At 41.7% G+C, this 24,562-nt stretch overlaps 1 protein-coding gene across 6 annotated transcripts in view; it reads left to right on the forward strand.

Annotated features, from left to right (window-relative positions):
- Positions 1-24,562, forward strand: part of MTUS1 (microtubule associated scaffold protein 1) — a gene marked incomplete at its 5' end in the record, with an annotated part of 159,161 nt that overhangs the window by 115,480 nt on the left and 19,119 nt on the right. For 5 of the 6 annotated variants that reach the window (XM_082863767.1, XM_082863771.1, XM_082863768.1 and 2 more), the window contains 2 exons: positions 6,995-7,209; positions 15,793-15,859. In XM_082863767.1, coding sequence (XP_082719893.1) covers positions 6,995-7,209; positions 15,793-15,859 — 282 coding nt within the window. Of the gene's footprint in view, positions 1-6,994; positions 7,210-14,559; positions 14,772-15,792; positions 15,860-24,562 lie in introns of those variants that run through there. The other variant, XM_082863770.1, reaches the window with a different exon arrangement.

Consider the following 24,562-nt stretch of genomic DNA (forward strand, 5'->3'; position numbering starts at 1 on the left):
ATTTTATTAACCCACAAGCATTAGTTTTCAATGCAGTATGTAGTAGAAAGCATATAACAGCCAATGACTGTCACCTTCACAGGCAGGTGAATATGTGAGAGTCGAACAGGAAGAGATTAATACCATAGAAGCAAGGTGTCTTCATGCATCCTTGTAGAGCACCACCTTCTTCTACGTGCCTCCACCTTTTGATAAGTATTTGGCGAGTGAATGAATAATGAGTCAATAGGCACATAGAACACTAGGCAAACATTAGTTACTGAATGCTGTGTATAGTTTTGTGTTTCATTCAGGTTAAGGCAAGCTCTCCTAGTAAGTCTTGTCTCTTACTTGATTTTAATATTCGGAAAGCCAGCGGATTTCCGAATATTAAAGTGGCTTGTTACACCTTAGGATGGATGTGTCCTCAGCAGCTAGTAGGTTAGTCCCTGTCTGAATTGTTAAGTCTCTCCCACAAAAATTGTGTTTAGCCTTGAAGTGGGGATCTGTATGCCTGAGTGACGTGAGCCTGAAACATGGGCTTGTTCTTCTTTCCCCAACTATTTTCTTTAAGAGGATGATAAATAACTTCGTTAGGCAAGTTTTAAATTTTATTAAATTGAGGTTTCTGAGTAGAAAGAACAAAGACAGTAAACAGTGTTATCCAGCTATTTTTCAAGTGAGCAAATGTCTTGGATTCAGGACTTTTATTTTCCTGATGGAGGTTTCAGTTTCATTGGAATGAACCTCAGGAAGGTCAGACCAGACATGGCAGTGGTAATTATCTTGTCAACACACATCCGAATCTATGTAGAAGTTAACATGTAATTTTAAGTTTTCTGAGTAAGTTGATTCTTTGAAATTAGACAGCCTGTTAATAGGTATAATAAACAAAATATTTTACAGTTTTTTTTTTTTTTTTGGCGGTACGCGGGCCTCTCACTGTTGTGGCCTCTCCCGTTGCGGAGCACGGGCTCCGGACACGCAGTCTCAGCGGCCATGGCTCACGGGCCCAGCCACTCCACGGCACGTGGGATCTTCCCGGAACGGGGCACGAACCCGTGTCCCCTGCATCGGCAGGCAGACTCCCAACCACTGTGCCACCAGGGAAGCCCCTATTTTATAGTTTTAAATACAGCTGCATTATCAAAACAGTAACATGTTAATAAATGGAACACAAGGGCAAAGTTTGGTTCATATTAAGCTAATTTCCTATAAATAATGAATTTTGTAGAATTTAAGGGAAACTTGTTTTTTTGGCATTATGAGGTACTCTGTTTATGAGCATTAGGGCTTTGAACATCACTGCAGATTTTTGCCTCATCTGTTCTTCCGTTGGGCCAGGAGTGAGGAGGAAGGGAAAGATGCTCAAACTGGGTCATCAGCTACCATGTGGTACAATTTTGTCCTCAGGGAGCACAGTACGTGGAGTGGAAGATTGAGGTCACAGTGTGCTTTTCCAGCTCTGGGTAGAGTGCAGTCTGTTTGCTTATTTGCTCTTAGGTTGAAATTTGAAGACATCTAAACCTATTTTAAGAATTCACGGGCTTCCCTGGTGGCGCAGTGGTTGAGAGTCTGCCTGCCGAAGCAGGGGACACGGGTTCCTGCCCCGATCCAGGAAGATCCCACATGCCGCGGAGCATCTGGGCCCGTGAGCCATGGTCGTTGAGCCTGCGCGTCCGGAGCCTGTGCTCCACAACGGGAGAGGCCACGACAGTGAGAGGCCCGCGTACCGCAAAAAAAAAAAAAAAAAAAAAAAAAAAAAGAATTCACATTCAACACAAGCTGTGTTATTTAGACTTCTGTCCAGATTCCGCATGGAAGAAACATGGATTGACGTATGTTTGCTTGATGGTTAAGTGTTAAAGATCGAAGCTCAGAATTCATTGTAACCATCTTTAAAAAATGTTACGTTTTAATTTTGAACAGGTAATGTATTTACCCTGTGGTTAAAAAATATTTAAAAATGCATTAGAACACCTATATCTATCTGGTTCTTATTTCCTTCTCTGAAAAGGTAAACATTGTTAGTACTTTCATATGTATTATACAATAGTTTTGTTATGAATTTATAAGCAAAAAAGTGTGTTTATATTCCCATCATCTTGACACAATGGGGCACATCATCTACATTGTTCTTCACTATGTTTTTTCTTTACCACAGAGAGCTTCCTAGTTCTGTTACAGCTGTGACATTTCACTATATAAGTGTACCATACATTTATTTAACCAGACCTCTACTTATGGACATTTGGGTTGTTTTTTTAATCTTTTCTTTGCAAACAAGTTTGCAATGAAACCCCTTCTGTAGGTGTTATTTTACTCCTGTGTAGGATTCATGATAGAATAAATTCTTGCTTACCAGCTGTGAGTCCAACAGTTTGTGTGAGGGTGTGTTAGAGAAGGCTTATCACCAAATTTTATGTTCTTAAACATCAGTTTGGGTATATGACACTATGCAGACAGACATCATCAGAATTGTTTTAAATGTTTGAATGAGATTCTCCGTGGGCAGCATTGAAAACTGCATCGTGATGTACGTGATGATTTCTGCTGATTTCTATTACTTCCTGAGGCAGAGCGGTGTTTGAGTTCTAGGTGTGGTGTTTGGGGTTTCCATGGCTGGACACTTAGGAACTGATGTTGATGTGTGAGATTCCCCACTCTTGCAATTCCAGTTCTCCAGCTATTAAGAAAGCCTGAGAGACAAAGAAGGTGGTACCGTCTTGAGTCTTCTTGACACCTTGAGTTTTCCTGAAGCAATAGCTTTTTCTCCCCTACTTCTCTAGTTAGATGGAGTTCACACCCTAACACTTAACTGCAAATGATGGTGAAACAGTAACCAGTCAAAGCACAAATGAGAAAGCAGCTAAGAACCAGGAGACATGCATGATTGGAATGCAATCAGACTTGGACAGTTGATGTTTTCCAGGGTGTACCTTAACAAAAAACTGCTTAAGTTCATTCTCGCGTGATCTTAGCAGCGTTCGTAATATAGTATCAGGCCCTAGAGAATTTTCTAAACTTTCAAAAAATAGATAGGCCTTGACACAGTTAACAGTTACAAAATGTGGGGAATAGGACTTTTATAAGCACAAATGCCATTTTGTTACCAAAAGCTAAAGCAACCAAAATGTAATAAAGGAAATGTGTAGATACTAACTCACTTGTGGATCTAAGCCATCTGAATTCTCAGCAGCAAACTGGGGAGTAGCTTACACTGTTGCACTGACAGATTTGAAAAAACTAAGTGTTGGTTGGGCCTGGGGGACAAGGCATGAAATGGGGGAAGGGGGTCAAAAGGTACAAACTTCTAGTTATAAAATAAATAAGTCATGGGGATGTAATGTACAGCATGGTGATTAAAGCTGATAATTCTGTATAGCATATTTCACAGTAGCTAAGAGAGTATATCTTGTTCTCATCACAAGAATAAAATTTTGTAACTGTTATGGTGACAGATGTTAACTAGACTTATTGTGCTCATTTCACAGTATATACAAATAGGGAATCATGTTACACACCTGAAACTAATATAATGTTATATGTCAGTTATACTGCAATAAAAACATGTCAAATTACATTTCGGATGGTAAAAAAAAAAGTTTGTCCTGGGAATTTGAAGCCACAATTGCATAAAAAGAGCCTTTAACTAAATTTATTGAAGTAAAATAAAAACCATCATAATGGTTTTGAGAGGACTCATTCAACGCTTATTTTTTACAATTTTTTATACACTTTTTCAAAAAGTATTGACAGATTCTTAACATTTTGTAAATATATTATTTTAAAATCGACTTTATGTCCATGAATAAACACTAGAGTTAATCTCTCTAAACCAAGAAAAGATAGAGAGACATCTTTAAAATAACGTTAGAGGTGAAATTAACCATTCAATAAGAAAAGCAGATAAAGGAAGGTATATTATATACATATAATCAAGGAGTTTAGCCAAACAATATTACTAAGCAAATAATTTCCATAGACTTGTAAATTCAAAAAGTCTTGATAATCCAGTGAAAAAATTTTAGTTTATAAAGGAACCAAACATAAATACTTAGCTGCTGCCCAACTTTGGCATAAGAGATAATTTGAAGGAAAAAAATTTTGGTGTTACAAAAAGAATACCTGTATTCTGAATGTGAGTGTAAAAAACAATGCTTAATGAGTTAATTTACATTTAATTTAATATATTTCCTTAGAAATTACTTATTAGAACATGACTAGTTAATACTAAAATTCATCTGAGAGACTAAGTGGGCAAGAAACTTAAAGCATGTCTTCTCCAAAAATGTTAATATAGAAGATTCATTTCTCAGATTTTGTAAATAATTATAACCTGACAGTTTAAAAACTGATATTGTGGTAAATAAGAAAATTGATTAACAGAGAAATTCTAGGAAGAGAATGGAAAGTTGTTAAGGATTCAAGAAGTGGTAACTTCAGAGCAATGAATAGTAAATGAACACATATGTCAATAAGTATTGGTAGGACATATAGCAGTGATATCGGTCAGGAAAGTGAACCTGTATCTACGTATGTTGCAGGAAATTCTAGATGGTCAAAGAGTTAAAAGATGTTTTTTGCTCTTCTGTTTGTATAAAATCATATAAAACACTATATAAAAGGTAGGTATTTATCCGTAAATATCGGTAGGTATTTATCCGTAAAAATTTATCTGTAAATATCCAATAATATTCATTATTGAAATGAATAGTTAGCAGATAATGGGCTTGGATGAATTAAGGTAACATTTTGTTAAGATTATTGCGTAAATGTTTATTTTTAATTATGTATTATATTACATCCCCACCCCATCTCCACTTTCCAGAATGGGTGGGAACAGAAGCCTAGGTTTTGACTTGGAGTCTGTTCTGTAGAAGCTGTCTATGCCCGGGCTAGGCCCTTCGCATCCTTGAACTTCACCTTCCTAATGGAGGGTTACTGGGAGGACCGCAGAGAGGGAAAGTGAGAAAACACTATAAACAGTAAAACAGTGTAGTTATTATATGTTATACGACAAATATAATCCCGGGGAACATTTTATTTGTTTATTTGTTATTGTTTGTTTATTTTATTTTTTGGCCGTGCTGTGCGGCATGTGGGATCTTAATTCCCCGATCAGAGATCGAACCCGCGCCCTCTGCAGGGGAAGCTCAGAGTCTTGACCACTGGACCACCAGGGAAGTCCTTGGGAACATTTAAAATTTTAGAAAATGACATAGAGGAATACTGATCTCAGATATTTGGATGAATTGTAAACTGTTTAGATTATTTTTCATCAGTATGTGACTCTATAAAGTTCTCCTTTCAGGACTTTAATGTTACGACTGAGAAGACTAATGCATACTTTCCCTTCTCTTTAAGTATTTTTAAAACACAATAAATATTTTAGTCATTTTAGAACTGAGAATGATAAAGTATTAATACAAATGTTGAGTTGCTTAACCATGGAACGCTACCATAGAAAATGAGAGCCCTTTTCCTGTTTTGTTTGTTTTTGTTTGTTTGTTTGTTTGTTTAACTTAAGAAGATATTGAGTGTATTTTGCCATTGCTTCTTGGAACATGAATACTGAGGTTTCGTTTTCCTTCAAGAAATCGCTGTTTTCTTCCCTCTAAAAAATTAGAGAAAATTAATTACTGTTTATAAAATTGTCTTAGGTTTGTCACCATAGAATGTGGATGCCACAGGGAATGACTTTGAGAATAAGGAAACATTTATTTTTTTAGTTTCTTGTCTTTTTTCCCCTAGATTTAGATTTGTTTTGGTTATTCAGCCTACTTATTTTAAGAAGTTAAGCAGCTTGTTTCCTGTTTTTCCAATTCTGTTTGACATTTAAAGTGACTGAGACATTTGGAATGGTTCCAAAATGGAACAGTTTTTTCATGTAAAATAGAGTAGAGTAATTCCCAGGGTACCATGACAGAAAGTGAGAAAACACTTAGCATGGCATCTTAAATGGATTTGGAGTACTAGCATGTGCTTTAAAATAAAATTTTTTAAGCCATATTACCGCTTGAAGGGGGAAAAGAAACAACAAAGCTTGTATTTGATAGAAAACGGAAGAGTGTAGTCAAGAGTATAATACTTTTTTTTTTTTTTTTTTTTTGCGGTACGCGGGCCTCGCACTGTTGTGGCCTCTCCCGTCGCGGAGCACAGGCTCCAGACGCGCAGGCTCAGCGGCTGTGGTTCACGGGCCCAGCTGCTCCGCGGCATGTGGGATCTTCCCGGACCGGGGCACGAACCCGTATCCCCTGCATCAGCAGGCGGACTCTCAACCACTGCGCCACCAGGGAAGCCCCCAGGAGTATAATACTCTTACTGAATCACTTTGCTGTACACCTGAAACTGACACAACATTGTAAATTAACTCTATAGTCTAATATAAAATAAAAAAATTTTAAAAAGAATATAATACTCTTAGCAATGAATTTAAAGATCAGGGGTTAAATATGAGTAGATTTTCAATGTATATGTGGTGATTTATCAGGAATTAGGAAGTGATTCATTTAGAGTATAAATCTTTGTAAGGACCAGGCCATCAGCAGGGAGAGGACGGGAAGTTGGTAAGAAACGTATAAGAAGAGGGAAAGGCACTTAAAGTCCAGTCATTCGTGTGTTGTTTTTCAGCCTGTGTGATCAGAATGGACAGTCAGGGTTCTCGTCACAGACAAATTTCTGTACCAATTTACCTGGAAAATTAGAAACTATGAAATCAACGTTATTTTGCACGCCATTTTCATGTTTCTGGATTGGTACATCTGTTTGTTTCATGCCCCTAATTCTCTGCCCCGTATATGACTTATGTCAGTATTAAAGCCATCGTCTGTGTTTCTGAGTTCCAGAAATCCTGACATTTGATTAATCCCTGTTCTCATCCATATGCTTTCCTTATGTAAACATAACTTAAGTGCATTTCTGTGGCTTCTCTAGTTGTTTGTGAAGCCAGATGGTGGTGGTTATAAAAAATTAAAGTCACATATTTTCCTAACTATATTCATTCCTTTTGCAGTTGAAAAGGGCAGACAGAAGAGTCCCAGAAGTTTATGTATCCAGACCCAGACATCTCCAGATGTGCTCTCCTCAGAAAAAACACTTGAGTTGGCTCAGTATAAAACAAAATGTGAAAACCAAAGTGGATTTATCCTGCAGCTCAAGCAGCTTCTTTCCCGTGGTAATACCAAGTTTGAAGCATTAACAGTTGTGGTTCAGCACCTCCTGTCTGAGGTAAGGATGTGATGTGTACCCTCTAAACAGCCTTCTCGCTAAGGTCGGGGCAGGCGGGGGGATGGGCAACGCTCATGCTCCTGTCTTGTGAATATCTTTAAGTTAATGATTGGTAAGATCACATAGAATTCACCCAATTATGCTTGTGTCAACTCATTTGATACCTGAGTCACTCTCTAGACATCTGGGATTGAAACATTTCTTAGTACTTCTCTTTCTCCTCTGGGGTCTGTTAGACCAACAACAGTGAAAACGTAATTGCCTGTTAAACCTCTGTATACCTCTAGACTATATTAGCATTGCCAATTAAAAAAAGTTAATCAGTCGATCTAAAAAAGAAATGCAAAATTTTATTTGAGCCTAACTGAGGATTTTAACCTGGGAACAGCATCTCAGAAAGCTCTGAGAATTGCTCCACCCCTTAGAAGTCAAGGCACAGTTATGTATAAGTTTTTTGAGACAGAGGGCGACACATTATTGACAGTTTACACAATCCAGATCTGCAAGTACAGAGTGGTTGGTCATGTGACCCCTTACAAGATCTGGAGGGAATGTTATCTTTAAGGAGTTGGCTTGGTGCTGGGAGAGTGTTGCTCTTTATGGTTGAGTAGGTATTTCTCCTGATGGGGGAGGTCTGGTTGATGTATAATGCAGATACATAATGCACAATAGAAGGGACAGAGGATGCCGAAGGGCAGAGAAAATTTTTTTATGTTTAAATTTTTCTTGCCATAAAATATGAGTTTTATTTCACAGCATTAACTTTTTTTTCACTTAATTTTTTATCTAGCCATATGTAGTTTTCCATATCACACTGAACTTAATCCTTTGAAAAATGAGGTTGATTATATTTATGGGTCAAAGAACACTTTTTTTTTTTGCGGTACGCGGGCCTCTCACTGTTGTGGCCTCTCCCGTCGCGGAGCACAGGCTCCGGATGCGCAGGCTCAGCGGCCATGGCTCACGGGCCCAGCCGCTCCGCGGCATGTGGGATCTTCCCGAACAGGGCACAAACCCGTGTCCCCTGCATCGGCAGGTGGACTCTCAACAACTGCACCACCAGGGAAGCCCTAAGAGCACTTTTGAGGTAACTCCCAGTAGTGGTCTAGAGAGTCTTCAGAATTTCCATCCATTCCTAAAATAGTTTGTGGTACAACAAACATGAAACAGATTTTCTTTGCTTACTTACTCTTCCCTGATATTCTACAAGGATGTTAATTCAGGAATTAGTTAAAATTCATTGAGAAAACCAAGTTTCTATGAACGTATGCTACTGGCATAGCAACAAAAAGTATAATTATTTAAGGGGAAATACTGGGTTGAGAATGTAGCTTGAGCTCGCTAGATATTTTTAAATCACTGTTTTAAAGATGAGGATACCTGACATCTCAAGAAGAATACTGTTCAATCTGCTTGTTCTCTAGTTCAGTTCAAGCCAACAAACCTACACTCATTTCTTACAGAGGCTACTCTGATGTGGTTGCCGTCTGGGGCAAAGGGAGGTGCAGGTGAATGAGACTTGGTCTGTGCCTTTGACGAGCTGCTAAGCTAGCAGACAGGTTAAATCAGTGTTTGGTGAACAATTTACAGCTTTGTTCGAATGAACTTTTTGGAGGGGGAGATGCAGACATTTACCTAGTTTTTAAATTACAGTAGCATACAGTATTTTTGTTTTTCTTTATTATATGAGAGGAATTTTGAGAGTTGGTTTAGGTAACCAAGTAAGCTAAATTGGAAACTACATAACGTCAAATGTAGGGAACAATTAGTTTGTCTATTTAGTGATAAACCAATTATTTATTTTACTGTATCTAGCCTAACAACCCCATGGTCAATTCTTTTCTCTCCTTTATCTCCCACATGAAAGCATCAAGTATGGTGAGTTCTCATCCCACAGTGTTTCTCCCCTTCCTTCATCTCCTCTTTTCTATCTCTACCGATGCCAACCTTGTTCAAGCCCTGGATAACTGTCTCCTGGATTATTTGAATAACTTCTTAACCAGTCTTGAGGCTTGCACTCTCTCCTCTGTAATCCATCCCGATCACTGCATCCCAAAGCATTCCACTCTACTGATTACCTTCGGTGGTTCTCCATTCTCTACAGCCGATTTTCCCAGTATGGTAGCCACTAGCCTTATGAAGCTATTGAGCATTTGAAGTGTAGCTAGGCTGAACTGAGATGTGCGGTAACTGTAGAATACACACAGATTTCAAAGACAATATGAAAAAAGGATGTGAAATATCTCATTAATAACTTTTCTGTTGACTGTATGTTGAAATGATAATTTGGACATACTGGGTTAAATAAGATATATTGTCAGATGAATTTAATCTTTAAAAAATGTGGCTACTTGGAAATTAAAATTACATACAGGGCTCACATTATATTTCTCTTGGATGATTCTGGTGTGTAACTTGGACTATAAGACTCTCTGGAATCTGGCACCAGCTGCCCCTTTTCACCTTCCGCTCACTGCCGGTGTGCTCCAGCTGTATAATCAGGAAGGTAAAGGAGAAGCAAGAGGGGTTTAACATTTGTTGAATATTTACTAAGTACCAGACGTTCTTACTTAATAAAATCCTCTCCAAAATGCAAGTTGGAGTTCACAAATAAGAAAATTGAAGGCTTCCCTGGTGGCGCAGTGGTTGAGAGTCTGCCTGCCGATGCAGGGGACACGGGTTCGTGCCCCAGTCCGGGAAGATCCCACATGCCGCGGAGTGGTTGGGCCCGTGAGCCATGGACGCTGAGCCTGCGCGTCCGGAGCCTGTGCTCTGCAATGGGAGGGGCCACAACAGTGAGAGGCCCGCGTATCGCAAAAAAAAAAAAAAAAAAAAAAAGTTACTTTCCTTCCATACGACTTGGCCCCTAAACACAAACCAAGCATTTTATCAGGTGATCAACTGGAGAAAGATTAGGTCCAACACTAGAGAAAATATTTCCCTGGGTCGGGCACACTGAGAGATGCTTCAGTCCACTGCAGGGCAGACTCTTAATGAGGTTCATGGATTCTTATATCGCATGTGAATTTCATCTTACACCCAATTTAGATCCTAATGCCCATGTAACTGTGACTCCGTTGAATTTCTTAAAATTCAGCTCAAAAACACCCTCTTTTATGAAGACTTTCCTGGTCCTTCGAGCTCTATGTTTTATCTACTCTCTGTATTCTAGGAGCACTTATATTTCTCTGTCACTCTCTAGCTAGTAGGTAACCATTTCCAAGTGGTTTTTACTTTTTAAGACAGTCAGCTCACTGAGAGCTGGACCTGTGTCTGGTGCTTTCTTAGGAAACCACCCCAGGTGCTGTGACAGTGCCTTTACATAAGAGATATGCAGGGCGTATCTCAATGAACAAATGCATCAATAAAGAGGATGGGGGCTTCCCTGGTGGCGCAGTGGTTGAGAGTCTGCCTGCCAATGCAGGGGACACGGGTTCATGTCCCGGTCCGGGAAGATCCCACATGCCGCGGAGCGGCTGGGCCCATGAGCCATGGCTGCTGAGCCTGCACGTCCGGAGCCTGTGCTCCGCGGCGGGAGAGGCCGCAGCAGTGAGAGGCCCACGTACTGCAAAAAAAAATAATAATAAAAAGGATGGAATCCCAGATGTAAGATGAACATATAAAGTCTTTATGTAAATGTTCTTTGCTCTTTTCTAGTTCTTTATAATCAATCAGCAAATATTTACTGATTGCCTAATGTGTACAGAGCACTGTTAAAAAACAGTTGGAAAGGAAAGATATAACCAAGGGAAAAGTTAAGCAATTTTTTCAAAATTTTTACTTAACCCTTTGGTTCTCTCATACCCATTATAGAAGTGATTGATATATAGATATGTAGATAGGTAGATATAGATTGTAGATCTATACTGATCTATATACACATATATATCTTGTTATTGCTAATTTTTCCTAAACCATTTCAGAGCATTAAAATATAGGTAAAAATCGTTGATTATAGGGAATCCTGGAACTGTCACTTATCCTTTTGTTGCAAGTCTATTTAATAACTACAACCTGGGCTTCCCTGGTGGCGCAGTGGTTGAGAGTCTGCCTGCCGATGCAGGGGACACGGGTTCGTGCCCCGGTCCGGGAAGTTCCCACATGCCACGGAGCAGCTGGGCCCGGGAGCCATGGCCGCTGAGCCTGCGCGTCCGGAGCCTGTGCTCCGCAACGGGAGAGGCCACAACAGTGAGAGGCCCGCGTACCACAAAAAAATAAACAAAAAAAACCCTACAACTTTACCACTTTAGTGGTAGACATCATTCATTACAGAGCAGAAGTTCTAATGCATGTCTCATGAATCTGGAAACCAATACCACACTTTCTATTTCTCAGAGGACACAATGTTGTTAGTTTTAGTTCTGATTCTTGGTTTATCCTTGAATAGTTGTACAGTGTTCTGTGCAGGCAGACCGAGTGCCAGACAGTGTTGATGTTAGTGATCCCAATTTCTTCATGAAAGTTTCTGGGTACCTCAACCCAATCTCTGACCAGTTATTCAGTGTGCCTCCAATTCTGTTTTTGCTAGTGGAATCTAACCTAAAGTAGCACCTGAACAAAGATGAATTTTGAACGACACTAGCAGTCTATAAATAAAAATGTCTCAGACCAAAAAATTGGACACGATTCATCATGTGGTAGTGGGGATGGAGGAGGTCAGAGAGAGCACGCATCTGAGCCATCCGACGTGGCTCTTTCCTGCAAAATCCCCTGTGCTTTTGACACTCTCCCAAGCTAGCAAATTGAGGCTCAGTGATGGGATGACAGCCGGAGACTAAGTGCCTGTGTCCCAGGGACTCCTAATCTAATTATGGTGAGTCCATTTTTTTCTTGGAGCACTTCATATATTTAATGTATGAGTATAAAAGCATTTTTCCCAACCAGATTCCCACCTCCCTCTTTTTTTTTTTTTTCTCCTTCGCATTGTGTGGAACTCCGCATGTTACAATACAAAGAAAATTAAATAAACTTGTTATCTGGACCATAAAGAGTTTATCATCTAAGACAGAAACACTGATATAGGAGCAGCTAAACAAAAAGAAACAGGCAGTCAGTATCTAAGTGACAAATGCATTTTGTCATCTACAAGAAAGGGTAAAGGTCTTAAAGGGCAAGCTACCAGGAGAGTCAGGTAGAAAGTAACACTGAGTATGTGCCTATTATGATACGGGCACTGTGGTCGGCATTTCACATAGGATCGTATTTAAAGCCCTTGGTTTTTCCATTGTCCTGTACTGCTTCCGCTCAGATGAGGTCATCTGCCTTGAGTTATTGGGCCTGGATGTCTTAGTTCTACCTAGGTCTCAAGCTTCTTGAAGCAGGAGCCATGTCTTAATTTTTTTCCATATTTTCCCCAGTATCTGGAATGGTACTTGGTAAGTTGGTACTGAGTACTAAATTGCCAACCAATTCAGAAGGATAAATGTCCTGTCTAGGTGTGTGGGGGAAGGGAGTAGTATCTATGATTGACAGTTAGTATTCCCTGAAGGCTTATAGAATGGGTCAGGTACAGAAGACCAAGCCTTCCAGCTTGTGGAGGTGGGACATGCATGGCAAGCATGACTTGGACAGAAGAGGAGTAGGGTGTCTAAACAGGAGCTGGGTGATTGAGGTTCATGGAAGTTTATTTTTTATGCACTCAATGGAAGACTCTTGTCGAGCAAGGGCATTTATTTGTACCCAGAATATGGGATAAAAATCTACCAATCCTCTGCAAAATAGTGTGGAGGGAGGCTTTCCATAGTTCAGGAGTGGGGTTGGTGAGGATGAGGGCTAGGGTGGAGGCATCACTAATAGAAAAAGTGCAGTGGATTCAAGACACATTAGGAGGGAAGAACTGACTGACTGTGGCACAACCCATTAGACAAGGAAGAGTCCAAAACGATCCCATGGTTTTCCTGTTGCTGCCACTGGGATTGACAGAGGTTGGAAGACATCGATGGCTTCTGGGCACTGAGGAAGGCTGAGTGCAGTGGAGCTGGGGGCAGTGTCCCCATGCGTGCAGTCGGCCCTTGGTACCTGTGGGGACTGATTCCAGGACGCCCCCCACCCCAGCAGCAGGTACCAGAAACCGTGGATGCTCAAGGCCCTCATATAAAGTGACGGAGTACAGTTGGTCCTCCACGCCTACATCGCAGGTTCCACATCAGGGATTCAACCAACCTTGGATTTCAACTGTACTGAAATTGCTTGTCCACAAAGTCCCTTTAATAAGCCAAAAGACTGCCTTGTAGATACTTGTGATAGGATGTAAAAGTTCACAGAATCACTCCTGGAAACTTTACACCAACTTAAGTTTTCAATTTTCCATATTTAAGGATTTCTGTAAATTTGAAAAGTGATTTAACTTCTTGCCAGCTTTTCCTTCTATTAAGGATTTAGCTCTTAGAAAAGAGTGAATTTTAAGCAAGGTCACCGAATGTGTTACAGGACTGCTTGCGTGTATCTAGCAAAACAGTCTTCTGGGTCTCTTGTCACTCAAGTGATAAAACTTGCTGATACTTAACTTGAACTAGATCACAAAGGCTTAAATTTGAGATTAAGAGAAGTATATAGTATATATATTTTTATTCGCTTTTTTCGCCAATTTTATCTGGGCTGGTTTTCCTCAAACTTTAATTTTTACATTAGAAAACTCATTGCTTGTTCACTTAAAAAAAAATGGACTTACTGATTTGTGATTTCAGAACAACCTAATACTACGTTTTAAAAATCAAGCATTTAGAATATCATTAAGGCCAATGTACTCATTGAGAAAGTGTTCCTTAAATTCCAGTCACTGTTAAATGTCCAGGACAGTGCTAGTGTATCGTTAACTCCCCTAGCTCTTTCGTGAGAGACTTACAAAGTAAAAGGGAAAAACCATAACATATATCTGATCCCCAACTCTCAATTCAGCAGGTCACACTTCTTAAAATGCCAGGGAACCACGTTGTAAGCATTTAAATGAATTTTTCCGGAAAACATCATTCATTTTATAATGTCATGTTAAATTCTCCGTCACAACACACACTTTCACCGTTCCTCACCTCGTCCATAACTCACTTAGCACACAGGTTTTGGAGAATAAATTTCTTTTTTCTATTAGCAAGTATGCTCATCTAATGACCCCTAATTAGAGAGGGGAATAAAAAGGTTCCCAAGTCTAAAAATAACTCCATTATCCACGCGGAGGCGGCCGGTTTTTCTTTCCCCTGTACCAGCTGATATTTGAAAGTAAGTGGCAATCGATCAGTCTAAGCGCTGGCTCTCGTTTTTCATAAATGAAGGGCTGTGGCTTTAAGCAGTCGCAGGCAGCCTGTGCCAAAGGCAGAAGCTGCAGCCTCAGCTCCTGTGAGGAGAGAGGCGTCCCAGGCACACGCTAACCTGCAGGATGCGAAGTAAGGCCAACCGAAGACCAATGGCGCTCCTCCTGGTGGAGCTTTGAGTGTAGACCGGCCGGACTGGTGGGTGGCTTGGCCACCTGCGCGGGGCCGGGAGGGGGGACTTGGAGAGACAGAAGCTGGAAAATGGGCTGCTCCGGCAGCAAAGTGTGCCTCTATTCTCCATGTGCAGCAACGAGGGTAATTAGTATTTGTTTATAGTGCTTTTCTGGAAGAATGCCAGGGGCGAAGGCAGAGGTGGTCTGGCGTGAGGGGGAAACGCTTTGAGTGACAAGCAACTCTCGCCTGCAAAGGCCGGTCTCATGATCTCCGTCCGCAATGCTGCGACCCAGCTGCGGTGGGAGCTCTGTCTGGGGCGATCCCCGGGAGGGCATTTCCAGAGAGCTTTGAATTCTGCCTTTTCCTTCCTTACACGCTGGTGGGAGGGAATCTGCCTCGTAAGAAACTGTATCTAATTGCTGTGTTTGTACAAGCATGTGTGTCTGTGCGCTTGCGGATGAGTTGCTGGTAACTTAGAAATGGTTCTCCTTGGCAAGATTGATAATTGCTTTTTTGATTCTGAAACAGCTGCCTGGTTTTCTTTGATTCATTTCTCTAACATCTCTTCAGAATGATCGCTGATCCAACATATTATCATCTTTAGAAAATAACGCGTAGCTGAGTAAAATTAATTTCATTTTGTTTTTAAAGGATTATTTTTTTCGCCGTGGCTTTGTAAGAGAAAGTAAAAAATCCTTTTTAGAAGTAAACGATTGGCCTCCTAAGGAAACTTTTCTATGTGCAAATATAGGATAAAGTTCATATAAGTGCCTGTGTTTAGAACATTCAACGTTTATCTTAGACTGATGAGGCCTTTATTGCCCTTGGAGGAGGAGAATGCATTGCGTCTTAAGTATGCCTTAGCCGAAGGGTTCTGGGATCAGCAGTGAAGCATGGCTCAAAGTAAATATTTTTAAACGGGCCATCCAGTGCCTCAAATGAATGTTTCACGAGGACCTGAGAAAATACAGATTTTTGAAATGTGTATTTCCTTAACAACTAAGGGACATCTGTGTTTTTTAACAACACAAACTGTTAGCCTAGATGATTCATATCTTGGCTTCTCAGTGCTGAGTCTCGTTTTCCTGGTGATAACAAATGTGTGCTTTACTGAAAGGGACCCTCTTGAAAACATGAGTAACTTGATGTGTGTTTTCCACAGCGGGAGGAAGCATTGAAACAACACAAAACCCTATCTCAAGAACTTGTTAACCTCCGGGGAGAGCTAGGTAAGAGCTTATTTTTTTTTTTTTTTCTTCTTGCAAGTTTTTCGGGGGGAGGGGAAAATTGTCCCAGTTGGTTTTCCTGTCTGCGTGGTGTCTGCCGGAGCTGCATGCTGGCAGTGTCAGCCACTCACTCCAGTATCTGTGCAAACACTGACCATCGACGTTTCTGTTGAATCTTGGCAGTTTGACCTCAAGTTCATGGAATTCTGGGCACTGATCTGACTAAGCCTAGCAGAGTTTCTGATGACCAAAACATTTCTTTTCCTGGGGAGAGGGACGGAATGCTTTTTGTAAGTGTGTGGATTACAGTTAGATAATTCCGTCAGGTTTTTTTCTTTCTGGAACCATCTTTCACGTGAAAGAGTGGTGAGGAAATTCCCTCTCCAGTAGCAGTAATGATATTGCACTTCCTTGGGTGCTCTGTGAGTAGTGGGTATAGCATTAGAAGGCGCACTCTGTGCTAATCTTCCAGCTGGACTGGCAGTGAGAAGGACCCAGCTCCACAGGAAGCCAGGTGTCTCTCCTGCCTGTGGCACTCACCCCCCAGGGCTGCTGTTTCCAGGCCGAACTCTCTTCTAGTTCTTGTCTTTCCTGGAAGAGCCCTGGGTTCGTGCAGCAGAGACAGTGCTGCGTTTCCTGCCTCAGCTTGCGTGTTAGAGTGAGCTGACTGCCTCGGGAGCCCCATGCACTGTAGGCACCACGGCCCTAGACAGTCAGCTTCCTCCTGTAGCTTCAGCCAGGTCTGGAGCAGTTCATTGAAAGGCTGCCTTCCTTGCCCTTTGCGGTTTTCTGTGTGTGCTGAAAGCGTGTGTAGGTACGTGTATAAATAATGCAAAGGCCACAGCCAGAGTTGAAAATTATGTTCGTCTAGTTCCAGAGGAAACTGCTCGTTTTTCTTTGGACAACACCAGAGTTGAAATACTGTCAATATAATTTGCTGGACTTGAACCCTCTTAAGTCCCCCTCCCCTACCATGCCCGGGCAAAGATCAAGTAGCCATGAACGTGGGGTGAAGACTTCCGTCTGTATTCCTCTTCTCTCTTCACCCCCCGAGGCAGGGCAATGCCAGACTCCTGACTCGCCCGAATACCTCGTCCTGGGCATCATTTTCTCCTGATCTTAGGAAGGACTCTTTTGGGAAGAGTAATTGTGAGACAGATGGAACTGCAGGACCCCAAAGACTTGAGAGTTCTAGGAAAACAGTTCAAGGAAACCACAGATAAGAAACAGCCTGGCTCCCAGGGACGTTTAAGGCTCTCTGCCAGGTTACTGAACGTGACTGGTGTCCTTTTGATTACCCGGATGACCAACTTAACTTGCTTTTGTCTGCGCCTTAAGTAATGTAATGGATATAGGGTTAGCAGATCAGGAGAGAGGTCTTTTTGTGTGTGTTTCAGGGTTCGCTCTAACCCGGTAGAGGTGCAGAGGAGCCTCGCTGGGGGTTCACGTTTCAGCCTCCCCCCAAGACGAGGCAGATGCGCCAAGGGAACACTGTTCTCATTCAGTCAGTTTGAATGGGGGAATCCTCTTTCCACCTTTCAGTGGATAGCGCGATTCAGTGACCTCAATGGGACCCAGGGACTCATTACCTCCCGTTAGTTACTTAGCCCGACAGGAAATAGCTGTAGCCATTTGCACCCACTCTCACCTTCCCTGTGATAAGGAGCCGGTGCCCCGGTGTGGCTTTACTGCTGCTCTCGGAGTGTCAGGATGCAGTGTTTGGCCCGTCCATATCATCCGGTCACCCAAGGCTACGCTCTCAGGAAGTGTGGCGTTACTGCTGGTGAATCAGATTGAATTGTTCACGTAACAGCGTGGAGCATTTGGGGGAAGATTTTTGGTTCCATGAGGGGAAGGGAGAGAAGCCTTCTTCTGATGGAACAGTCCAGGAAGAATGTTCTCAAAGCTGCCGGTTTGATGGATTGAGCTGCAATAGGAATAAGTTCACACCACAAAGTTTACAGCTCAGTTTTCAAATGTGAGGCAGTGGTACAAAGCTGTTAGACTGTGTGGTCATACTGTCCAGGTTCAGATCTTTGGTAGCTGGGTGACCTTGGGCAGGGGAGACAGAGCACACGCCTTCTGTCCCAACTTCATTCTTTGTAAAATGGCGGTAGTGTCTGCCTCAAGGGTGGCCACGAGAATTACATGAGGTAACTTGTTGCAAAGCGTCTACCACCAAGTATTAACTGCTATCAAATAGTAGTTGTTAAGATGCATGCAGTTGACAGATGTGTAGTAACTGCATTTGCTATTTTGCGAGGGCAGAGACTCTGCTGCAGAAAGGAATAGTAATTCGACTAAATATTATTAGAAATGCCTCAGGACAGGTTATTTTTGCTTTTCACGTACAAATGGAAAGGTGAGAGGTGATGGATCCCTTCCTGATATGTTAGAGGCGCTTGGGGTGTGGAGTCCACCGTCTGGTTTTTGTGCTTCTAACCGTCCACTCCTGGTTAGAAGTTACCTGACTTTTTTGAGCACAGTTTCCTCACTGGTGATAGGAAGTTAACATGCATTTTGCTGGATTTTTTTGGAGTTTGAGTAAGGTGGTAGTACATATGAAGTGACTGGCATAGTGACTGGTCCATCACAGGCAACTCAAGAAAAGAGAGCCACCACCATCAATGCCATCAAAGGACCCACCTTTCCCCTCTGACATAATGGGGCATCGTTGGTGTCGCTTTCCCATTGAGTAGTTTTTCTTTACCTCCTCTATGAAAATTGAGGCAAGGTTCCCAAACTGCTAAGAGCTGCAAAGAATAAAGGACAACTTAATAAGCTCAGGGGCCCTGGAACCCAAGTAAAGTCTGTACTTTCGATCTTCAGACCTCACTGCCTCCGATGATCTCCTCCCCTGACTGACTTGCCCACTGTGGTCTCATTTGTGCTCCCAGGTTAACCCAGCTTATTACCTCCAGCACAGCCTGTCTGCATCTGAGCCACGCCTGCTTTGTGGAACAACATAACATTTGCTTCTGCGAAAAAACTCTTTGAAAACCCCCTCACAGTCTCCTCAGAACCAAAGCGTGAGGCTCCCTTTACTCCAGAGAGCCCTTGATATTTTGCATTTGTGTATATACTATATCTTGTGTTTTCCTATTGTCTTCAGACAGTAAACTCTTTTTTGGGGGGGGGGGCGGTCTTTGTTGCTGCGCACTGGCCTTCGCTAATTGCGACAAGCGGGGGCTACTCTTCGTTGCGGTGTGCGGGCTTCTCATTGCGGTGGCTTCTCTGGTTGCGGAACACAGGCTCTAGGCACACAGGCTTCAGTAGCTGTGGCACGTGGGCTCAGTAGTTGTGGCTCACAGGCTCTAGAGTGCAGGCTCAGTAGTTGTGGCTCACGGGCTTAGTTGCTCCGCGGCATGTGGGATCTTCCCGGACCAGGGCTCGAACCCGTGTCCCCTGCATTGGCAGGCGGATTCTTAACCACTGCACCACCAGAGAAGTCCCCAGACAGTAAACTCTTTAACTGCAGAGATCCATTCCTGCTTCCTATGAAGATATATATATATATATGCTTTCCATTTTCATGGGTAATTAATAAACATTTATGGGTGTTTTAGGTTTTAAAGTTTCTTTTCTCTCTTTTTTTGGCTGCACCACGTGGCTTGTGGGATCTTAGTTCCCCCACCAGGAATCGAACCTGGGGCCCTGGCAGTGAAAGCATGGGGTCCTAACCACTGGGCCGCCAAGGAATTCCCTAAAGTTTCTTTTTATTTAGGAACAATGTGTGAAAATTAACGAAAATTGTGGAGTGAGGGGTAAATAGCCCATAGCTCCATATTTTGGCATATTCCTTTGTTTATATGAATATATACCACTTTGCATTCTTTTATTATTATTATTATTATTAAGGTATAATTTACATGCAGCGGGATGCTTATTGTTGCATCAGTTTGACAAACACACACACTCATGTAACCTACACCTTTAGATTACGTTTCCAGTAGACCCTCTTCCCCTAGAAACAAACACTGACCTTATTTTTATCACTCGAGTTTAGTTTTGTCCATTCTGCAATAGAGTTTCATGTAAATGGAAACACACAATAAATTCTCTTTGTGTCTGGCTTCTTTCACACCTAATGTTTTTGAGATCCTTCCATGTTATCGTAGATACTCTGATGTTTAAACTTATGTCGAGCACTTTCCCATTTTGCCTCTTGGTCTTCATACGCTCGTGGTTAATGATCACGGTAATGCCTTTTGAGTGGATGTAGCATAATTTCACTTACCCCTTCAATCATGTCATCGTAAGGCTTTCATTGTCGGCTGTTTTTCTTACCCATTCCCATGGTTTCAACTACAACCTATAGGGTGATGACTCACAGATTTATTTTTCTAGTCCCCTCCTTCCCCAAGCTGTAAATACTTTTTTCCCAGTGAAGAGCTGCCTCTAGATGAGCCAGTCCAGTGTAATCAGACCTTCCTGACTCCCCAGCCCCTTGCTTCCGGAATACTCTGCAGTGTCTCCTCATTCAGACCTATGCCTCAAAGTCTGTTCATCACCTTCTGCACTGGATTATTATTCACTTACCACCCAGGCTGCCAGCTAAGGTCATAACCCTCTTCCTCCATCCTCCGCATGATACCAGGCTGTGCTCTAAATGTCGCCCAGATCCATCTCTCTTCAGCATTCTGGCTGCTTCTGTCCTAATTTAAGTCCTGTAATTTCTCACCTGCGGTATATCCCAGTGGTCACCTTGCCCCCAGGCCTGCTTCTCTCTTCTCCAAGTGCTACCAGGACTATACTTGTAATAAATCTCATGTGTGTCCTCTACTGAACATCTTTAACAAGCATAATTGACTCCCTTTTGGCTTTGGGAAGAAGTCCAAGCATACTGAAGTCACCGTGTATGATGTGTCTGTAACCTTCCGGTGTAGCTTCATGGTGTCTGACCCTCGTTCTCCTCTCTGCACGCCTCCTTTTCCCTCCCAAGGTCCCAGGCAGAGGCTCATTTATGCCTCGTTTGTGCCTCCTCTCTGTTTGAAAGGCTCTCTCCTCTTCCCACTATCTTTCTATTTTTGCCTCTCAAACTCCTTCTTCTTCTCATTACTTATTTTTAAAGTCTTAACTAAAATACCTTGTCTTCAATTCAGTTTCATTCAAATCCTTCAGACAAGTGAACTGCACCTTCTACTATACCCTTCAAGCACCTTGCTCTTACAGGTATTTGTTTATAGACCTCTTTTCACAGCGCAGAGCTGTGAGCACTTCAAGGGCAAGGCCAGTACGTCCTTCATCTTTGTAGCTCTACCAGCCAGTACCTTGGGCCTGGCAGTTAGCACTTCTGATGCTTAGTACTTCAGAGAATGAATGAATGATTTTACTGCTGAGGATGGTAGCTAGGGAAAGTTGGTTTTATCCTTATAATATGCTTATACTTGATGGTTTCTGTACACAGATATTTTCCTATAAACTGTTAAAACTAAGTAATAAAGTAAGATGAGCTATAGTTCTCTTGAAGACATTTTACATGATGCCTGACAATCCCAGTTAATCAGGTCATTTTGAAAATGTCAGCCCTCAAAATAAATTACAGTTCAACTTAATGTTCTACATAATCCACAGCAAACATTTTACCTCTGAGATATGGAATAAATGTGTCATTCTGGTTCTTATGGTCATGTTGGTGTAATGGAGCGCCATAATTATGATCTTTTAGGGTTCCTACTGTATTTTTGTATTGATCTTAATCATTGGAATCACATTTTTTCATCTAAATTAATGAAGAAAAAGGTAGTTTGTATTTCACAATTATTTTCTAGCCATCAGAATTAATAGCTAACTCACATCTTTCTAGACATTTGTCCTGATTGTTCCTATGTCATGATACAAATGAGATTTTAACCCTTTATTCACTAAAAATTCCTGGAATTCCCATAATAATGGTCAGAAGACTAGTCGATTTTGCCCTCTGTATGTAAAGATGGTGGGTACAGCAGCAACATTTATTGAGTGCCTACTCTTTCCTAACATCAGTGTTCATCTCTAAGTCTGCTGGTTTGCATTGTATAGGAAGGGAGGGAGGGACGGAGGGAAGAATTGAGGCTTAAACGTTAATGTAGCTTTCTTAAGGTCAATAGGCCAGAAAAGCAAAGCACCTGGATAAAAACCTAGGATGGCTAGACCACCAAACTCCCGTTAATTACAAAGAAAGAAACCATGGTGAAACTGTTGGAAAGATGGGGAAATCATTTGATATAAACACTAGTTTGCATTGATAACTACTTTGGGGATCTTTTTATTCAAGTCAAGAGTTCAAGAAGTATTAGATTAAAATATCTTGTTATTATGTACTAGGAAAAAGTGACTTGGCTCTGCCTAAAGCAGTGTACACACTGTCTAATCAACACTTGACTGTGTCTGTGAACTAACCTCCCTTCACACCTTTATGGAATGTGTTAATTCTTTCACTAGTTTTGTGTACAGTTATGGTTTAACAAGGTTGTATATTTAGAGTAATTTTAAAGCTCTTTACAGTTAAGCCACTTTTGAGCTGCAGAATTCCAGAAGTGATTTTTGAAGTGGGCTTTAATGAAAACTCTATTAATATGTAATGAAAACCAACCGTATGCCAAAACAATTCTTTATCTCACTGAGTTGATTGAAGAGGGAGTTGATTCCGTCTTAAACTTGGCTCGTTCTTTTTCTATCCTTGTCTGTCTCTTCTAAATTTAGACTTTGGCTGGCTGTCTCTATAAGTGAAAGGTTAGGTTCTTTCACCTGTACAGATGCACAATATTACCAAGCGTGTCTGTTCTTTTTGCTCCGGACGCACAGGCTCAGCTCAGCGGCCATGGCTCATGGGCGCAGCCGGTCCGCAGCATGTGGGATCTTCCCTGACCGGGGCACGAACCTGGGTCCCCTGCATCGGCAAGTGGACTCTCAACCACTGCGCCACCAGGGAAGCCCAAGCGTGTCTATTCCGAAAGCCTGTTGAGTCTTCTTCCTTGTCCTGGTCTTTTCCCTCACTTGTCCTTGTCCAGTTTTGATATGTTCAGTTTTTCCTGATTTAACGTAATTTGTCAGTGGTTTTCAAACTTCACTGTGTAATAAAATAGGCCAGATTAAAACTGCAGATTCCCGGTTCTGACTCGGGTGGCTTGGGATGGAGGAGTCCACTTGTAATGATCATCCAGGTGACTCTGATGCAGGTGCTCCCTGGGCACACTAGCTGTCCAGAATGTTGTTCACTTAATGTAAAAAATATATGTATGTAAGACTTAAGTGAGCAGAGTAAGAGAATAATACCAAATAGCTCTAACTGAACTGAATCCATTCTTGTACATAGGCTTCCAAATCATATGCATACCAGTAACTTTGGGGTTTTTTTGTTGTTTGTTTTGTTTTGTTTTGTTTTAATTCTAGGTGGCTTTTTAAAATTAATTAATTAATTTGGTTGCATCAGGTCTTAGTTGTGGCTCTAGGGCTCCTTAGTTGTGGCTCACCGGCTCCTTAGTTGCAGCTCTCCGGCTCCTTAGTTGTGGCATGCAAACTCTTGCGGCATGCATGTGGGATCTAGTTCCTGGATGGATTAAACCGGGGCCCCCTACATTGGGAGCACAGAGTCTTATCCACTGCACCACCAAGGAAGTCTCTGCCTACCGGTAACTTTGACCTGCCCTTTTGAACCTTGCCCCCTAAACATGAATCATCAGGGAGGAGACACAGAATAGTATCAGACTCACCTGTTCATTAATATTAAATTTATTCTCTTGATTGAAATGTGATTTCCTTAAAGTGTTAACTTACTTTCCTCAGGCCTGAAGCTTAGAACATTTATGCCGGTTATTCAGCCAGGCTTTTGACTCAGATCCACTTTCCAGCCTAAGTGTTTTGATTGGTCCATGGAACGCTTGCCGTTTTGACTATGAGAGCATCTGTTTTGCAGCATGTTGTTGGCCAGTGACTAAGCTGAAAAACAGCAAAGCCTTTGCAGACTTTTATTGGCAGGGAGAACCCGGGGCTCTGTGGAGGCCCAGCTGGCACCTCTGTACTAAGATCTGTGACTGGGCCAGACTGTCATCCCGCATGTGAATAAGATTTCATCAGGACTAATCAGTGTAGGGAGAAAAAAGATTGTTTTTTTACCTGCCTTACTTTGCAGTCTCTCTAGCTTGCACAAGATAATTAAGCCCTGTTATTCTGTGGTGTCCATTGTATGAATGCGTGAACTTCTCTCTTAATGCATCTCAAGTTGAGAAAACAGCCACTTGGATCAGGTTGTTCCGTGTTCTGTGCTATAGAACCTGCACTGAGAAGGGCTGAGCGGATTGAGTTCTAGACCCGGTTCTGCCACGTCCGTTCCCCCTACAGTCTAGTAAAGTGAGATTTAAGATAATACCTATGTTATTAACTCAAGACATGACTATGTTCTATTACATGGAATAATAAATATGAGAGCACTTTGTAAAGTATGAACTGAGCTTTAAAGGGAAGGTGGTATTATTTATGGGAGAATGGATTTGACGTGGCGGGAGGTTTGTGAAAGTAAATTCCCAGTAAGATGTGATTAGTGGAAGGCTTTTGAAATCAGTTCTTGTCAATTCATATAATGCCCAAGAGCAATCTGAAAGCTATTTGTAGCTAATTTCGAAATTCAGAAAGAGACCTTTGTCTCTCTCACATGTCTGCCAAATTTCTTGGTCTTGTGAAAAAGCAGTACCTTTGGGGAGCAAAACCTGGGGCTTTTATGAGTAG

This window comes from Leucopleurus acutus, assembly GCF_964270905.1.
Source record: "Leucopleurus acutus genome assembly, chromosome: 21".
Lineage (NCBI taxonomy): Eukaryota > Metazoa > Chordata > Mammalia > Artiodactyla > Delphinidae > Leucopleurus > Leucopleurus acutus.